The 16,006-nt window shown below is 44.8% G+C and overlaps 1 protein-coding gene across 1 annotated transcript in view; it reads right to left on the reverse strand.

Moving 5' to 3' along the window:
* The window catches only part of FSTL1 (follistatin like 1), a 50,498-nt gene extending 35,049 nt beyond the window's left edge, over nucleotides 1-15,449 (reverse strand). Inside the window, exons 1-2 of the mRNA XM_087818178.1 lie at nucleotides 15,348-15,449; nucleotides 15,131-15,187 (exon numbers count right to left, since the gene is read on the reverse strand). Of these exons, the coding sequence (XP_087674304.1) occupies nucleotides 15,131-15,187; nucleotides 15,348-15,350 (60 nt within the window). The 5' untranslated portion in view covers nucleotides 15,351-15,449. The remainder of the gene's footprint in view (nucleotides 1-15,130; nucleotides 15,188-15,347) is intronic.
* Nucleotides 15,450-16,006: the final 557 nt, after the last annotated feature.

Below are 16,006 nucleotides of genomic sequence, written 5' to 3' on the forward strand. Positions count from 1 at the left end.
ATTTAACCTAGCACATATATTAATATCACTCATACAGTTTGAGAAATATGGATCTAAGCTCTGTATTTCTCTCCCTATAGTTCTATTGTCCCTTGGAATTCAAAAGAAAACAACAAGGAATAGCAACTACTATTTATTGAGAACTTACCTTCTCAATAAATAGTAGTTGTAAGGTACTTTAGATCATTATCTCCCTTGCTACATATTATATACAGGTGATGTTTAATTTACAGCTTTTATATTATTGTTTGCTTTTGTGCGTTTTAATTATAGACCATATATTCACTTAGCAAAAGCAGACATATATATTTTCTGATCATATATATCAGTAGTATTCACTCAAAGTATTTCCTCATGAAGCTGTAAAATCAGAAAGTCTTCACTTTATCACCTCATCTTGATTTCCTTACCCCAGGACATTTAACAGTGACAATCCCCCCTCCCCCCCCAAACACACACACACTGCCTCTCTCTTCTTCCCCAAGTACTCTTCATCACTATTTTCCTTCTTTCTATTACTCCATTCATTTCTCAACAAGAGCCATTCTTGGGTGGTTCACATGCTTTGAAGACCCCTGGGCTTAGAATCTCTAATTTTTGTCTCTCCCTCGAAAAAATGTCACGGCTTTCCAAATATGGCTGTTGCCACTTCTAAAGCCACAGATTGGTAACCTAGAGCCCATAATAACCCTCAGCAGTCTGGACATGGACACACACACACACACACTCTTCATCAGCCTGGGCAGAGAGAAGACTTTTTCCTGGAGTTAAACAACAGATCACTGGGGAATGAGGAGGTCTTTACATTCCAGGACACTGTAACATGAGTAATTATGGTCACTAAATGACAATGCTATTTACACTGGGCAAAATAATGATAGCATTACCTAGAAAAATAACCCAATCACCAACTGAAATATAGCCACTGGGGAGGAACCCAGCTTGCTCACTAATCCACACAGTGATTCACTGAAGCAACTTAAGCAGGAAATGAAAAGCCTTCTATTTGATCAAATGTGTAAAGGGAATTTAGAGGGGAAATTCATTTAACTAAACTGCAAAATGATCAATACCAAGGGGTTAATAATCCTCAAGCGTTGGCTGTTTTTATAGGATTTTATATCATCTTCATGGTTTCTTTATTTTTGTCTTTAAAAAAAGAGAGTGCCTAAAAAGGGCATGTAATAAACACCCACAAAAAATACGTTTTATAATTTCTTATTATCATTCAGGTTGTATTGTACACGCTCCCCTATAGGAAATTTAAAAAAAACATAAAAATTCTTTTCCAATTGTCTCTCTCAGAGATAAAGCTGTTAACTTGGTAACTGTCCTTTCAACACTATGGCCCACAAGTACCTTAGGAAATTTTATTAAGAAAAATGTCTGCAGTGAGTACTGAATTTATTATACTGAACATTTAGCAAAGACTTGGATGTCTGGCCTCTGCTCAAAACACTTCCCAATCCCCTTCTCTCTTCTAGTCTTATCCCTCAAAAAAGGAAATTGAGAAACCCTAAAAGAGCTCACACCTAAAGAGGGTGTCTTTGTGCTGGGTTTTCTTTTATCATTAGCCAGCCCTTGGTGCCATGAAGAAAATCACTCTTCTGTTGAACATGACGCAGACAACCAATTAATGCATAAAGTGAGAGGCTTAACCCTAAAATAAGTAGCTAAACCAGGAAGTCTGCTTCTCTGTGTGTGGCTGTTGGCAAGGCCAAGGCCACACAGGATAAGGAAAGAAAAGAAAAATGCCAAGGCTGGAAGACTAGAGGAGGGGCAGAGGAATAAAGCACAAATGGACACATTCCTGAAAGATTTCAGGACTCTAAGGAGGAGCCAGGTGAATTTTCTGCTTCTGATATATACCTAAGCCTGGGCCCAATTAACTGTAGCATCATAATAACAACATATGGTGAAGACCCAAGGATGGGGCTGAGTGTTCTGAGCACTTGTGAATTCTGCCTCCATCCTACAGGCAGGTGTTTGTGAGCTGGGCCGGGCCACCGAGAAGCCACACCTGGGCCCTTCTGATAGGGACCCTAACAGTGAAGGGAATTCAAGGATGTGCGGGTCTGCTCAGTTCAATAGCTTTTAGCTGCTTTAATGGAAATTTCACACATACCAATTTCACACTTAAGTTTAGATGAGCCTGGAGACAAGTCACCAGAAATTTCTCTGAATCGTCTGAGTTCTTCATCCATTGATTCTTCTCTGTTGCAAATGTTATGCCACAAACTTGGGTCCTTCTCCATAACTGCAAATAGGCTTAGTTAGCGTCATGCTAACAGAGAAGCTAGGGGTAATGCTAGCCATGGGATTTGAGAGGAAAAATATACCTCTGGTTTTTGGAATGAGATAGGGAATGAATGAATGAATGAATGAATGAATGAATGAATGAATGAACGAATGAATAACATACATTAAGTTAATGTTCATTAACAAGGAAACCTCTCAACCACAAAAAATAAGCACTCCTCATCACTATTTTCTATATGCCTGGGCTCAGAGAGGAATCAGGACAGCATAACAGCAGTCAAACACTAAACTAAACAGTCAAATTAAGGGAAATTCAATAACATATATGCTTCTCTCCACTAGTTCCCATAGGAATTTGTTTTTGTGAGGATAGTGTATTTAAGCTATAGGCAGATGGCCATGTTCTCCAAGTAGTGAAATTTAAGTCAATTGAGTAGTGCCAATTAAGGAGTGAAATTTATGTGTGTGTCTGTGCATATAATCTACTTTGGAGCACAGCCAGTTTTAATTCAGTTCTGACACTGTACCAAGCGACATGGGGCTGGCCCCCCACTTAGGGCCAGCAGTCAGCACAATTTAGCATACTGGGATTTAGTGGGATTGGGAACTGGAATGCAGTTAAGGTACCAAGCATTAAGCAGGACAAAAGCATCTGTACTGGCCTCTGTTTCCTTACTGCCTTCACCCGAGCAACTCAATTTAACCCATGAGGTCAAGGCCAAAGAGCAGTGCTCTCAGCTGTCACAAAAGCCCTGAACTGATTTAGAGAGAAGGGCACGGGGACCAGGTCAGCAACTTCATCAATATCTGCTCAGTGAACCCAGGATCCTGGTCATGGGCCAGGTAACAAGGTGAGAAGGCAACAAGGGTTCCAGAAATTAAAATTAGGGTTCATGCGACATTTTTAAAAGAAAATGTGAACGTTTAAAAAGGTCAGAAAAAAGTTTCTTTGTTTTCATTTTTTTATAAGTTCAATAAAAGCTGACGTTGCACTCTGGACTTTTGGGTTGTCTCCTTTGTTAAAAAATATTCCCTGCTCAGCCCCAAGGGGACCCAGCATTCTTTATTTCTTGCCCAGTGTTGTTGAGCAGCTGGTTTTCAAACTGGAAAAATCAAGCCATTTCTTTCTGGAGAGCCAAGAGCATTAGAACTTCCTGGGCAGGACTGTTCGGTGCCACATGCTGTATGTACTGTTTACATTACACTTCACGCAGGCGGGGGAAGTAGGGGACACAAAATGCCTCCTGCTTTTATTCATTGTTTTTCCATTCCTACACCAGCTTTCTTCAAACTGCTCCTCCCTGGGCCGTCAATTAAGAACTAATCAAATATCCCAACTCCATTAAGTAGAATATTTTGATAATCCAACCTAAAATGTCTGCCTCCTTTTTTATGGATAGGATGGACTTCAGAGCTGGGTTTTAAAGCTCCCCTACTCTAACCTCCGTGTTTTGCAGGTGAGGGGTCCAATGACTTGCCCAAGTTCACGCTATCCATACAAGGCACGAGGCTCATTACCTGGGTGCCACCGTCTGCCCTGTTTTATTCACTCCAGCCCATCTCCAGCCACTCAGTGGAGGCCTGTCTGAAGCCAACTCACATCTGGGATCTCTGTAAACTCAGTCACAGCTCCAGGCAGCACTGCTGGTATTTTCTCAACTCAGAACCTCTTAGGACAGTGGAATCCTGACAGTCTCATAAATTCACTCACCTGCTTCTTGTATGTGCGGTCACACCAGTCCCCGAGACAGTTTAAGGCTAAGAAAACTGAGGAAACGGGTGAGGAGAGGAACCCAAGTCAGAGCTGCAGAACTGTGCAGATTGCTCTGAGAAGGCTCAGTGCCAAGCAGACACTGTCTAGACGTTAACTGGCCTCTCCAGAGGGGGGTGCAGGGAGGAGGGGAAGCAAGGCCGGAAAGCCCGCTTGCTTTCTGTTCAGCTAATGCTACACATGACACAACCTCTGACAGGCTCCAGGCTGGGAGTTCACTGTCTCAGACATTTCTTCTTCAGAGCTGGAATTCCACTGCGGGCTGAGGGGAGCTGTGCTAATTCAGCAATTGGAGGGAAGCTAGGAATGCTTTTCTTAATTCCTGGGGAATCACAGTTCCCAAGTTAGACTGATTGGGCAACAGCTAAAAGTAGCACATTGGTGGGTGCAAAATAAGCAGATTTTAAAAATTTCCATTGAAATCACCTTAACGAATCCACGAGGAAAATCTGCAAAAATGCACAACTGGCTTTTGATGGAGGCCTGGAATGAAAATTTTATGACTGAATGATGTCAATTTATAAAATGTACAGGTAGAGAAATGGCCCACAATAGTCCAAGAAGCATCGTATATCTGAGAGAAAATACTGGATTTGGCAGCTTGGCACATCAGTTAGAAACAAAGGTGTCCCTTCCTCGGGGTGGGCACACACGCCCCATGCCAGGGCGCAGAACTAGTGAGCAGAGTGCAGGATGGAGTCAGCCTCATTTGCCCCCTTAGCCAGCCGCACTGTGCAGCAGACGGTCTGCACAGCCACACTCAGCAACTCAGCTGAGTCTTAGACATGCCTTGCAATTTGTTCTTATTCAATGTGGATCAGTTATGAATATACTAGAAGGACAAAGAAACTACCTTAAAACATTGCCTGAGCTACTGACCATTATGCTACAAGTGCCCTAATGGAACAACTACACTTCAGCATGGGTCAGAGAAATAGCTGCACCTGAACCAAGTTGAGACTAGGCTATGCCCATATCCATGTGGCCAGAATTACCAGCTTGGAGCGTGGATCCAGGCAGGTAGCTGATGTAATGTGAAGAGGCCTATACAGGTTTTTTGTTTTGGTTTGGTTTTTGTGGGTGTTTTTATTTTGGGGTTTTTGTTTGTTTGTTTTGTTTTTGAGTCCCTGTTACCTAGAAAAGAAAAAGATTTTGGTTTGTTTTCAAAAGTAAGACACAGAAGGTCTAGAACACAGGCATTTTCCTTGAGAGTCAAAGTCTTGGGTTTGTACCCTGGCTTTACTACATACTAGATTCCTGATTTTGAGTAACTAACTGAACCCTCTGAGCCACAGTTTCTTCATTGATAAAATGATAATCACTTCATTATCAGGTTGTGAGAATTAAATTAGATGAGGCTCTTTCCCTCTCCTCCACCCTGTTGTCCCGCTAAATATCACTCATCTTGCAGGGCTCAGCTTGCAGGCCACCCCCTCCTGGAGGACTTCCTGGAGGCTTCCGTGCTGGGTTAGGTTCTCAGCCCTGTCCTAGCACTTACCACAATGGATGGGTCTGAGCCTGTGTCCCTGTCTGCCTCCCCTGCTGGATTGCAAGTACCTTGGGAACAGGGTGTCTGTCTTCATCACCAGCACTAACTCTGCCTAACTCACAACCATAACAGGTTTGTGATGCTTTTCACTTTCCTTTCTTGAGTTACTTTAAAAAATTGACTTTGTCCAGATGGGTGAAGCAAAATAGCGCATCATGACTTCGTGCTGCTTTCTCTCTGCATTAAATGTGAACCTGGTATCTGGGATGTTTTGACAGCTCCTAATGCAGCCCACACACCCCAGGGTGACCTTTCTGTGATGGTGGAGGAGGGAGATGAGAAAGAAAAGGAGAGGCAAGAAGGAAGAGGGGAAACAGGAACAGGAGAGCAAACAGCCACACGGGGAGCAACGGGGACCCAGCTCCGGAGCCTGGGAATGGGTGGTCACGTGAGGCTGCAGTGAGGGCCGGCCGCCAGACACAGCAGTGCCCAGACTCAGGTTTGTGTGCAAAACACCCGAAGCGTTGCCGTGGTTCCCAAAGGGACAAATACAGCCTGCTCCAGGAATACTTCTTTGAAAGGAGGTTATTTATTTTTCAAACAATGAAAGCAAAAGGTTCTATTCCTTTGCCTGATTGAATTTTTCCAAACTCCAAATTTAGGATCTGTGGCCCAGGAATAGACATACTATTGGGACTATAGCAAGAATATATGAAAATGAGCATACCACAAAAAATCCAAGATATTTGGTGGCCACCTCCGTATTTTGAGGAGGGACATAAAAGAGAGAAAAACTGAACATGGAAAAATTCCAGAGGAGTTTGAGCATCTCTTTGTTATTTCTCACTCTGCTTCCCTTTCCAGTTCTCTTCCTCTTTCTCTGTCTTTAGGGAGAACCTACGCTGGCTTGCACAGCCCCCTGCGGGTGCACGGGAGGTGCTCAATGAGTACTTAATTTCTCTCCTGGGGGAATGATAGGGCTCTGGCTTCACAGAGGAAACACTATCTAGAAGTTTGAAGGCAAGATTGGCTCAGTAGAAGCAAGAGTTCTGATATGAATTCTGGGTGTCAAAGCGTTCACTGAAATAAATACCTTAGTTGCATTTTTAAAAGGTGATCTTTAATCTCTGGAGAGAGTAAAAGAGGCAAGGGGAGCTCTGCAAGCCAGGAGCACAGGCATGCACACACATGGGCATGTACATGTGCACACACACCCTGGCTTTTGGAGCTCTTCCAATAAATAGGGATGCTACAGGAATGATAACAATAGCTAATGCTTACTGTACTCTATGTGCCGAACCACTTTTCTAATTGCTTTACATGTGATAAAAAGCTTGTTTGATTCTCACAAGTAACCTATGGTGGAAATACTGTGTAGTAAGCCTGTTTTCTAGATGAGGAAATAGACCCAGAGAGGTGAGGTAACTTTCCCAAGATCACTGGGCTATAAGGGAAGTGCTAGGATTTAAATCTGGGTAATCCAGCTTCAAGGCCTGAGCACCAAATCATTACGCTATACTTTCTCTGAAGGATAAATCATAAACAGAGTAACAACCCGAGCCAGCACACAGGTCGGACAAATACAGATAATGCCAAGTAGATGCTAATGTGTAAATTGAGAATTCTCTTGTTGAAATCATATCAGAGTCAACAACATTGTCAGTGCCTAGTAGGGACTGGTGAGGGGCACTTCATCTCTCGCAGATGTTTTGTGTTGAGTATGTGCCATGAGTAGAGGAAAACTTTTCCATTATTGAATGGGATAGATAGGCAGAGAGACAGCCATTATTCCTATTTTACAGATGGGGAAAGTGAGCAAAGGAAGGTTAAGTAACTCACACATGATCTCACAGCCAGGTGAGGCCAGACTTGAAACCTGCTCCACTACCCCAACACCCTTGCTCGTAACTGAAGCTGCAGTAAGAGGCATCAGGTGGCTTTAGAAAGGTAACATCAGCAAGAAAGAAGCAGAGCAGGCCTCCTAAGTCAAGGACTCTTTCATTATTTTATAATGTCCTTCTTAAAAATGAGAAGGTTCTGTAACAGGGTCTGTGCCAAAGAGCTGGAAACACCTAGATGTGAGATGGCGAGAAGGTAGAAAGGAAGTCAGTGGAAGCCGCGGTGACACGAGCGTGGGCGATCAGAGGAGAGCACCCGCACTCCAGGAACACACACAATTTCAGATGAAGTTCCACACGAAAAACCTGCCACCTACTGGACAGACTGGCCAAGTGGTCAAGGTGGACAGGCGGAAATGGCCCCAGCAGCTCCAGCGGAGCCTCTCAAATGCTGAGGTGTCCATCCCACTGTCGCATTTCAGGGTTTTCTGAACCAGCAGCAGGAGGTGAGGAAGGGGGTGGTAACTGATGCAAAGGCCATAGATTTGGCCCCCTAAGGGCCAGGTCCATTCCAGCTGTGCAGTAGCTGTGCTGGTAGCAGCTCCTTCACAATAGAGGCCTATACGGTGTGCCTTCCAGTTCCACACTATTCTTCATAGCAGCATTTGTGCAAAGTGACTAGCGTTGATGGCTGGCACTTTCGCAGGAGATTAACATATTACACTCATTTACTATGGTTTTAGGATAGAAGGAAAGACTGTGGGGAAAAAGATAAATTTTGCCTCAGACACAGGATTTTAATCCTGAACACAATAAAAAGTAAAGACAATGAGGCATTTTCCCTACATCAATTCAAGCCAATACCCCATGACGCATACATATATAAATCTGGGCCTGCAACATGTCATTGCTTTTGACATGTGTCACATGACTTGTTTTGGCAGCAGCTTAGTTGGTCACAAATAGTTTCCAGGATTATTTGGGGGACATTTTGAGAGTCATAAATTCAGACTTAATCGTGGTATTCGAATAGCTTATAGGTGATGGCTTCCAAATGAGCATATAAAAAGTCTGTGAAGAGATTACATGGAAATCCTCCAACCACAGCAGAAAATGCAGATTTATAGAATCTATTTCGTACTCCAAGTAGCCGAAGAGTTTTCTATTAGCAGGTTATTGCCAGGCGGCTGCTAATGCAGAAGCTGTTATCTATGACAGCAGCAGCTCTTAGAGCCTTAGTGAAAGCTACACTTTATCCCATCAGAACAGCCAAGAATATTCTCATTGTCATATTTTTGTTGGTGGCTAACATTAGAGGGTTTGCCTTACTTTAAGGTGTTCAAATTAATTTAAAGACCTTAGAAGCTTGGCCAGGAACAAAGCGCTGTTTTCTACACATTTCATCCATTCGTTACCCTGGTCCTATGTTGTATAACCCTATGTCACACAGTCCCAAACTCTGCCTTCCAATCACCTTCATTTTGGCTAAAGACATACCAATGTTTGTCCAATTGGACTGGCTTTTCTAGCAGGAATGGCAGATCTAGATGTGAACAAAACCAACTCCATCTCTGTGTCCCGAATTTCGAGTTTCGTACTGTGACCGTTGACCAACCTCATGATCTTTAGCAAGCATATTAAAGTTTTCTAGTTGATGATTATCTGTGTTCCTTAAAATGTATCCATAAATACTTTTTGTAACAGCCAGAATGGCAAGACATCCAAGGTAAATATCAAGCTGATAGTAGTATGGATTATAAACAATCATCTATCACAAGACCACCAGGAGGTATGGCCCCTGGTGCTACTTACTGCATGCTTTGTCCCTCTGTCTTGTCAATCATTAATACCCAAGTTATACTATAAAATAAGTGCTGTAACTGGGGTCTGTTAGCAAAAAATAATCTGCAGACCACTGGGTCGACTTTTTCACTCAGACCCAATCTTCCCATAAGTAAATTACCCTATAATAAATTTGGTCATGTTCTATGACTTTGCCTGCTTTGGTCTTTGGTCTGAAGACACCTTCTCCTTGTGGTGGCCATTACTCCTTTGCCCCATCGTCAATCTTTTATCTCATATACAGACCAACTGATGGCTAGTGGCTACTTAGAATATTGCTAAAAAAGGGTTTTCAAACCTTCTCCAGGCTCATAAGGAAAGAGTTCTATGACTGATTAACAATGTCTGTCATGGGTAAAGGAGAGGGTAGTCATGACATGGATGTCATGTTTGTGCTATCTCTGCAGGCCATTTATCTCATAGTGTTGGGAGGTACTGGTTTTTATTGCCTACAGAGTCTAGTAGGCACATCACATAAATCTGTTGAATAATTTTGATAATTTCTCTGAAAGGAGGGATGAAGGACTGGTTTATTTGTTAAGTGGTGGAATTATGGGTAATTCTTTGCTCTAGTTTTTTCTATATTCCCTAAGCATTTATGTGCATATTTTATTTTCCTATTTTATCAGAAAATAACATTAACTTTTTTATTTAAATAAAACAACATATATTTCCTCTTGAAAAAGAAGAGGGGTCACAAGAATCTTCATGATGGAATTTAAGACTTTTTAAATTATTCTCTATAAATTTTTACATAGTTGTGAGGATAAGGCATTGGTGTGAGGGGTGTTCTGCTTTTTAAATAAAATCATAATCATTTGCCAAAGCCTTAAAAATTTTTGTAAAAGTGACTTTTAGTGGCACATATTGCTGTTGACTCTTAACTCTTCAATTGTTGGATATGTAATAGGTTTTAAGTTCTTAGCTAACATAAATGATGTGACATAAATGATGTTGAGTCTCTTTAAAAGTAATAATGACCAGGACAAAGTGGTCAAATAGAATTATTTTAGTTTCCTTCTTTGATTTAGTTTCTCAGTGTAGATTGTATTGAGTTTTAAAATATCTACCTGCAAAGCAGTAGAGTCAGCTCCCCCAAAGCAGATACAATGTTTGCTAAAATAGATTCATGTCAATAAAGACAGTATCTAACTGTATTTGCTATGTCTTATAGCCAACAAGAAAAACAATTTTGTACTGCAAGCACTGTTAAGTACATATTAAAATGCTTCCGATAACATCCAAACTGCAAGTCTCATTATCGAAAGGATTAATTTACCTTTTCATTAATTATTAAAAGTTTTTGATTGTTAAAACATGAATTAAACAAAGGTTGCTAGGGCCAGACATCAAGAGACTGGACTGATTAAAACATAATGATTCTTGAGTGATGTAATATAACCTTGAGCATATCTACTCCACTTTTTTCACTGTAGCTGTTTCCACACACCCTGAGTTCTTAGCCTCCTTTCTGACTCCCTCAGTCTTCTGACACCCATGCACCCATGGTACATACATGGGTGCATCCATATGTGAAAGTTCATTAAGCTATACATTTCAAATTTGTGCATTGTACTCATATAAAAAACCTCTAAAAATAAAGAAAAGCCTTATTAATGTAAAAAGCAATAATAATCACAAAGATACTTATTCACCATCTAGTTATAATAATCTACACTGTAGCTGCCAGTTTAAAGCCCCTGGCCCACCATTAGATCGTAAACAACCTGAGGGCAGACTCCTTGTCTTCTACTTCATCCATGACTCTGCCCTATGTGCAGAGTGTGCTCAACTTTCAGAGGGAATACTGACTGATGGGCACTGTGAAGGGAGGGCCCATGCTGTTAATGACTCACCCCCGGAGAAAAGACCCAGAGTCAAAGTCACAGGTGTCAGAACATAGCTCTTTAGAGAAAAATATGCATTTGACCTGCAGGATATTAATCACCTGACTTAGAAAATGAACCTGCCTAAGTGTAAATATTTTTCAATTCCATAATATCTGGTGTCATTAAGCTAATACTATTTGTAGCTGCTAGAAATTATCTGTCCAGATGTTCGGTTATTTGAAGAGCAGCAGGAAAAAGCTATGGTGTCATTTCCAATTCTCCATGTGTGACTCCTGGTATTTACAGCTCATCCTTGACTTTCTCCATTCCACTGGAAACACAAGTCTTTCTGCCTCACTGACTTTATTTCCTTCTTCGGGACATTACATCCACTGCGGCCCATGCCTCTGGATCTTAGCCTCACAGCTCCTCGCCAACTTACTCCTCTACGCCTGGGACCCGACTCCTGCCTCCTGTCACCCAACCCAGAGACTTCAATGGGAATCGTAACATGTCCCCCATCTAAAGACATTTTTAATGGCCAGGGCCTCAATGTGCTGGGTGCGTGCCCATCAGCTTTGGCTATTCAGCAGAGTCCCTAATACATTTTAACATCCCAATATTCAACGACGATCTTTCAAATCACAGCAAGTAGTTTATTTGCCGAAGGATAAACAAGAGATTATTTTAGTGGTTAATGTACAAGATGGATATTAAAACCCTAGTTTTGCTGCAGGTCCAAGAAGTCAGAGAATGTGGGTGAGACTCTGCGCCTACCTGAACCCACCATTAGAATAATTCTAATGAATACGGAGGAGATCCCACATTAGCCAATAAAACCCCTCATATGTTGATAATAGGGTATAAATGAGGTTAAGAAATCTAGCTTCAGAGGAACAATGCCCTAATAGCCTTCTTGTCTGTCTGTATAACTGTTACTGTTCTTGTTACTATTATCTCAAGTGATGCACTCACAGTTCATGGGTCAAGCACTCCCTTACTGGAATGAGTGTTCTGATTTGTGAATCAGTCTCCTATATTTATGTGACTTATGATGAATTTATAGACCTGGAATGCTGGGAATCAGAGTGCCAGCAAAGACAACCACCAAGGGAGAGTGCTTAGGCACTGTCTTTCGGGAGCAGGCAGTTGGGCCACAGGGTCCCCCTCCAGCCTACCATGTTGGAGTGGGCTTAGACGCAGCAACTGAGATTCAAGGGCACATGCGAGGATGCCTGGGTTCTCAGCCTTTTCAGGCCTCTCAGTCAACTGCAATCATTCTCAGTGGGAGAGGGGTGGGTGAGGGAGAGTGAACAGGCCCGCACAGCCCCCTCTCAACAGAATCTAGAAAAGGAGTAGCTGTGTAATTGTTAGTTGAAGCACTCCCTTTGCTGCTGCCACCCCCATTCTTCATCCATACCAGATGCTAACAAATGCTCATGGAGAGATGTGCCACACCCCAACACCCCTTTCAAGCAGGGACTCAAGAGTGCACAGGAGTGAGCTCAGGTGGATGGGGCAGAATGTTGCTAAGGCTGCCTGAAGGAACACATGGGTGATAGAGAATGAAGACAAAGAGAACGTAAGGGAGCGATCAAAAGCGCAATCCTGCCCTGGTTGTGTGGGTCAGTGGTTAGAGCGTCAGCACAGGAGGGTTGGATCCCAGGCCCTGTTGGAGCTCATGTGGGAAGCAACTGGTTGACCTCTCTCTCTCCCTCTCCCCCTCCTTCACTCTCCACCCCCCTTCCAATCTCTCTGAAAAGCAATGGAAAAAATATCCTCTGGTGAGTATTAACAAAAATAAAATAAAGTCTACTAAAGTGGAGTCATGTCACTGAAGACTGTAAATATCATTATTTGAATTTGTTACATGTTGTTATAGTTAACAAAGAAAAAAATTTCTTCTGAAAACACTATTAACTGACTGATAAAATGCTTAAAATAATATCCAAATTGCTAGAGTTAATTTATCTTTTTATTGATAATTAAAGATGTGTTATTAAAACATGGATTTAAAAATTGCCCAGTGTTACTAAGGCCAGACACCAAGAGACTGTACTGGCTAAAAGATAACCCCGGATAATACCTATTCCTCATTCCGCACATACCCTGAGGTCACAGCCTCCTTTGTGCACCAACTTCCTCGGTTTTCACATCTCAGCGCTTCTCGATTTTACCTTTTTCCCCACGGATCTCGCCTGGGAATTCTGCAAGACTGCTCTCTGCTCCCTACCTGAAGCAGGAAATTGCTGCTGGGGGAACTTCCTATGAGAACTAAGCTTTTCCCAGCAATGCACTGGGGAGGGGCGGGGGGGGGGGGGTGTAACACAGGCTGCCTAGAATAGATCCGGACCTTGGGCTGCACAGCCTTGTGGAAAGAACCCAGTCTCCTCACACCTCATACTAGCATTCCAGTTCACAGAGCGATTTCACACGCTAGCTGGCAAGCCCTAAGCCTGCCGTAAAACCAACCCGGGATCCACCTCATCCATCAAAGGGCTGCAGCTGCCGTTTGAGGGCCACAGCAAGGGTGTCCCTTAGCTGGGACTAAATCAGCCAGGGAAGAGGGCTCTTCCCTCAAATTCAAACCCTGGGAAACAATGCACCAGAAGCTGACTTGGCAATGAGGAAGGGTTACAAAGGTGGAGGGAACTGGGTTCAGATCCTTCAGAACTAACCAGCTGTGTGACCTTGGGTAGGTCACCCAATCTCCCAAAACCCGTTTCTTCCTCTGTAAAATGGGGATTAAAAAAACGGGCCTTACAAGGTTGGAGAAGCTTTAAAAGAAATGATGCATGCACCCCAATGTCTGCTATACAAGAAATCCAAAGCAGTTGTGAGGTCCTCATATAGGGTAATAGTTAAGAGTGTGGGCATGATGCTAGACTGTTTAGGTCCAAATCCTACCCCTACCATCTTAGAGCAGCAGATAAATTATGTAACAACCTCTACGACTCAGTTTCCTCATCATTAAAATGGACCGTTAGTACAACACAAAGTAGATAGCCAATAAATATTAGCTATTTTTTATTTCATTGTGGAAAAAAAAAAAAGCCCGTTTCCAGCTCAACCAACACCATAATGGTGATTTAAAGGAGAGTTCAATATAATGTGTATTTTTTAAATCGTGAAGACCTTGCATGCTTTTATGATTTTTTTTGGACAGAGTCCAGCGGTGGTGCGAAGGGTGGGGCCAAACTGTAATACGAAGAAAAAAATTCAAAGAGGGAAGATAACCACCCACCAGGGAGCTATTTCTTTTGTAATGTACATTCCATTTCTTCTCCCTCATGCTTTTTAATTCCTTCCACATTTCCTGCCATAATTATCAAATGTTTGGTTTCTGACCTCACTTTTCTGGAGACTTAGAGCCCGGGGAATTTAGAATTGTTTATTTTCTGTCCATAAACCTTTGAGTTAATGGAAGGGCTGGTGAGTGAAGGGTTTGTTGGTCTGTTTGTAGTGTCTCAGGAAGGTCACTGGAGTTGGAAAAAAAAAAAACACAAAACACACACACACATTACCAAAAAAGTGCTGAAATACTTTGGAAAAGCCGAGCCCTACAGAGCCGAGCAACGGATGGCTCACACTTGCGCAACGCTCGTTTAAGGGAAAATCTGAGATTTCAAAAGGCCGTTATACGGTCCTGAAAATAGCACAAAACCCGAGGACACTTTACAAAGGAAGAAAAAAAAAATTATAACTTTATAAAAGAGAAAAAAAAAAATCGACTCGGCCCTAAGAGAAGAATCTCCCGGGATTTCGGGGGGTTTTGTCATCCCCCCGCCCCCCCCCCCAGGAGACGGGCCCGAGGGAAAGATCCCCAACTCTCCTCGATTTCCCCCCGGTCGGGGATGGAGCTCGAGGCGCCCTCCCCCCTCCCCACACTCCCTCCATATTAGCCTCGGCGGGGCTCCCGCTGCCGGCCCAAACTTCTCCCGATTTTGAGGTTTAAGTTTCGGGAGCCGCCCTCCCGCTCCGGGCGCCTCCGCCCCTCGGGGCAGCTCCCCGTCCGCCCGCCGAGAGCATCCCCGCGGCGCCCCCTCCCCCGCCCGCGCGCGCGCCCCGCGCCCCACTTGGGACCTCCCCAGCCCGCACCTACCTCGGCGCGCACCCAGGCGACCGCCACCAGCGCGAGCGCGAGCCAGCGAGTCCACATCTGCGGAAGAGACCAGAGCGAGACTGAAGGCGCCGGGCCCCGCGCCGACCCCGGAAACTTCCCCGGGTCGCGGGGGCGCGCCCCCTCCGCCCAGCCACCCTCGGCCGCCCGCGGGGCCCGGCCACCGAGCTCGGCTCCGCGCCGCGCGCCGGGCGCTCACCATGGTCCCGTCCCGGTCTCCGGAGGGCGCGGGGCAGGGCGGCTGCAGCGAGCTCTAAGGTGGCAGCTTCGCCGACCGCCGGCCTCGAAGGAAATCCGACCTGGGCTCGCCGCCCCTTAAGACCCCTCCTTCCCCGGCCGCCTGCCCCCCAGCTCCTCCCCATTCTCCTCCCCTTCTGCAGCGGCGGCCCCCGCGGCTCCCGGCTGCGCTCCCTCCTCCCCGCCCCGGCTCCCGGGAGCCCGCGTGCGTCCTGGCGCCGCCCGAACCCCGCTCCCTGCCCGGCCCCCAGGACGTGGAGACAGAGGCAGAGAGGGGGTGTCCCGGGGGACACTGCAACAAAAATGGAGGGGGGGGCGAAACCTAACCCCGGGAGGGGCCCTGGCTTGCGGCAGCTCGGGCGGGCAGCGGGCTCGGGCTGCGGCGGTGCCCAGGTGGGCGGTGCTGCGGGGGGCCCGGCCCGGTGCGGGGTGGGAACCTGAAGGAAAAGGCGCTCTGCAGGCTCCAGCCGCCCTCCGCGGGTGACAGAGAGCCGGAGGTGTCCAGGGACACCCACAGCCCGGGGGTCCCTGCAGCCAGGGCTCGAGGAAGTGGGCGCAGGGCCCAGAGTGGGGAAGGCTGCTTTGGGTTCAACTGTGGATTTCCCGGGGGAAAGGTGGCGG

The sequence above is a fragment of the Miniopterus natalensis genome, chromosome 6, assembly GCF_054644295.1.
Source record: "Miniopterus natalensis isolate mMinNat1 chromosome 6, mMinNat1.hap1, whole genome shotgun sequence".
Lineage (NCBI taxonomy): Eukaryota > Metazoa > Chordata > Mammalia > Chiroptera > Miniopteridae > Miniopterus > Miniopterus natalensis.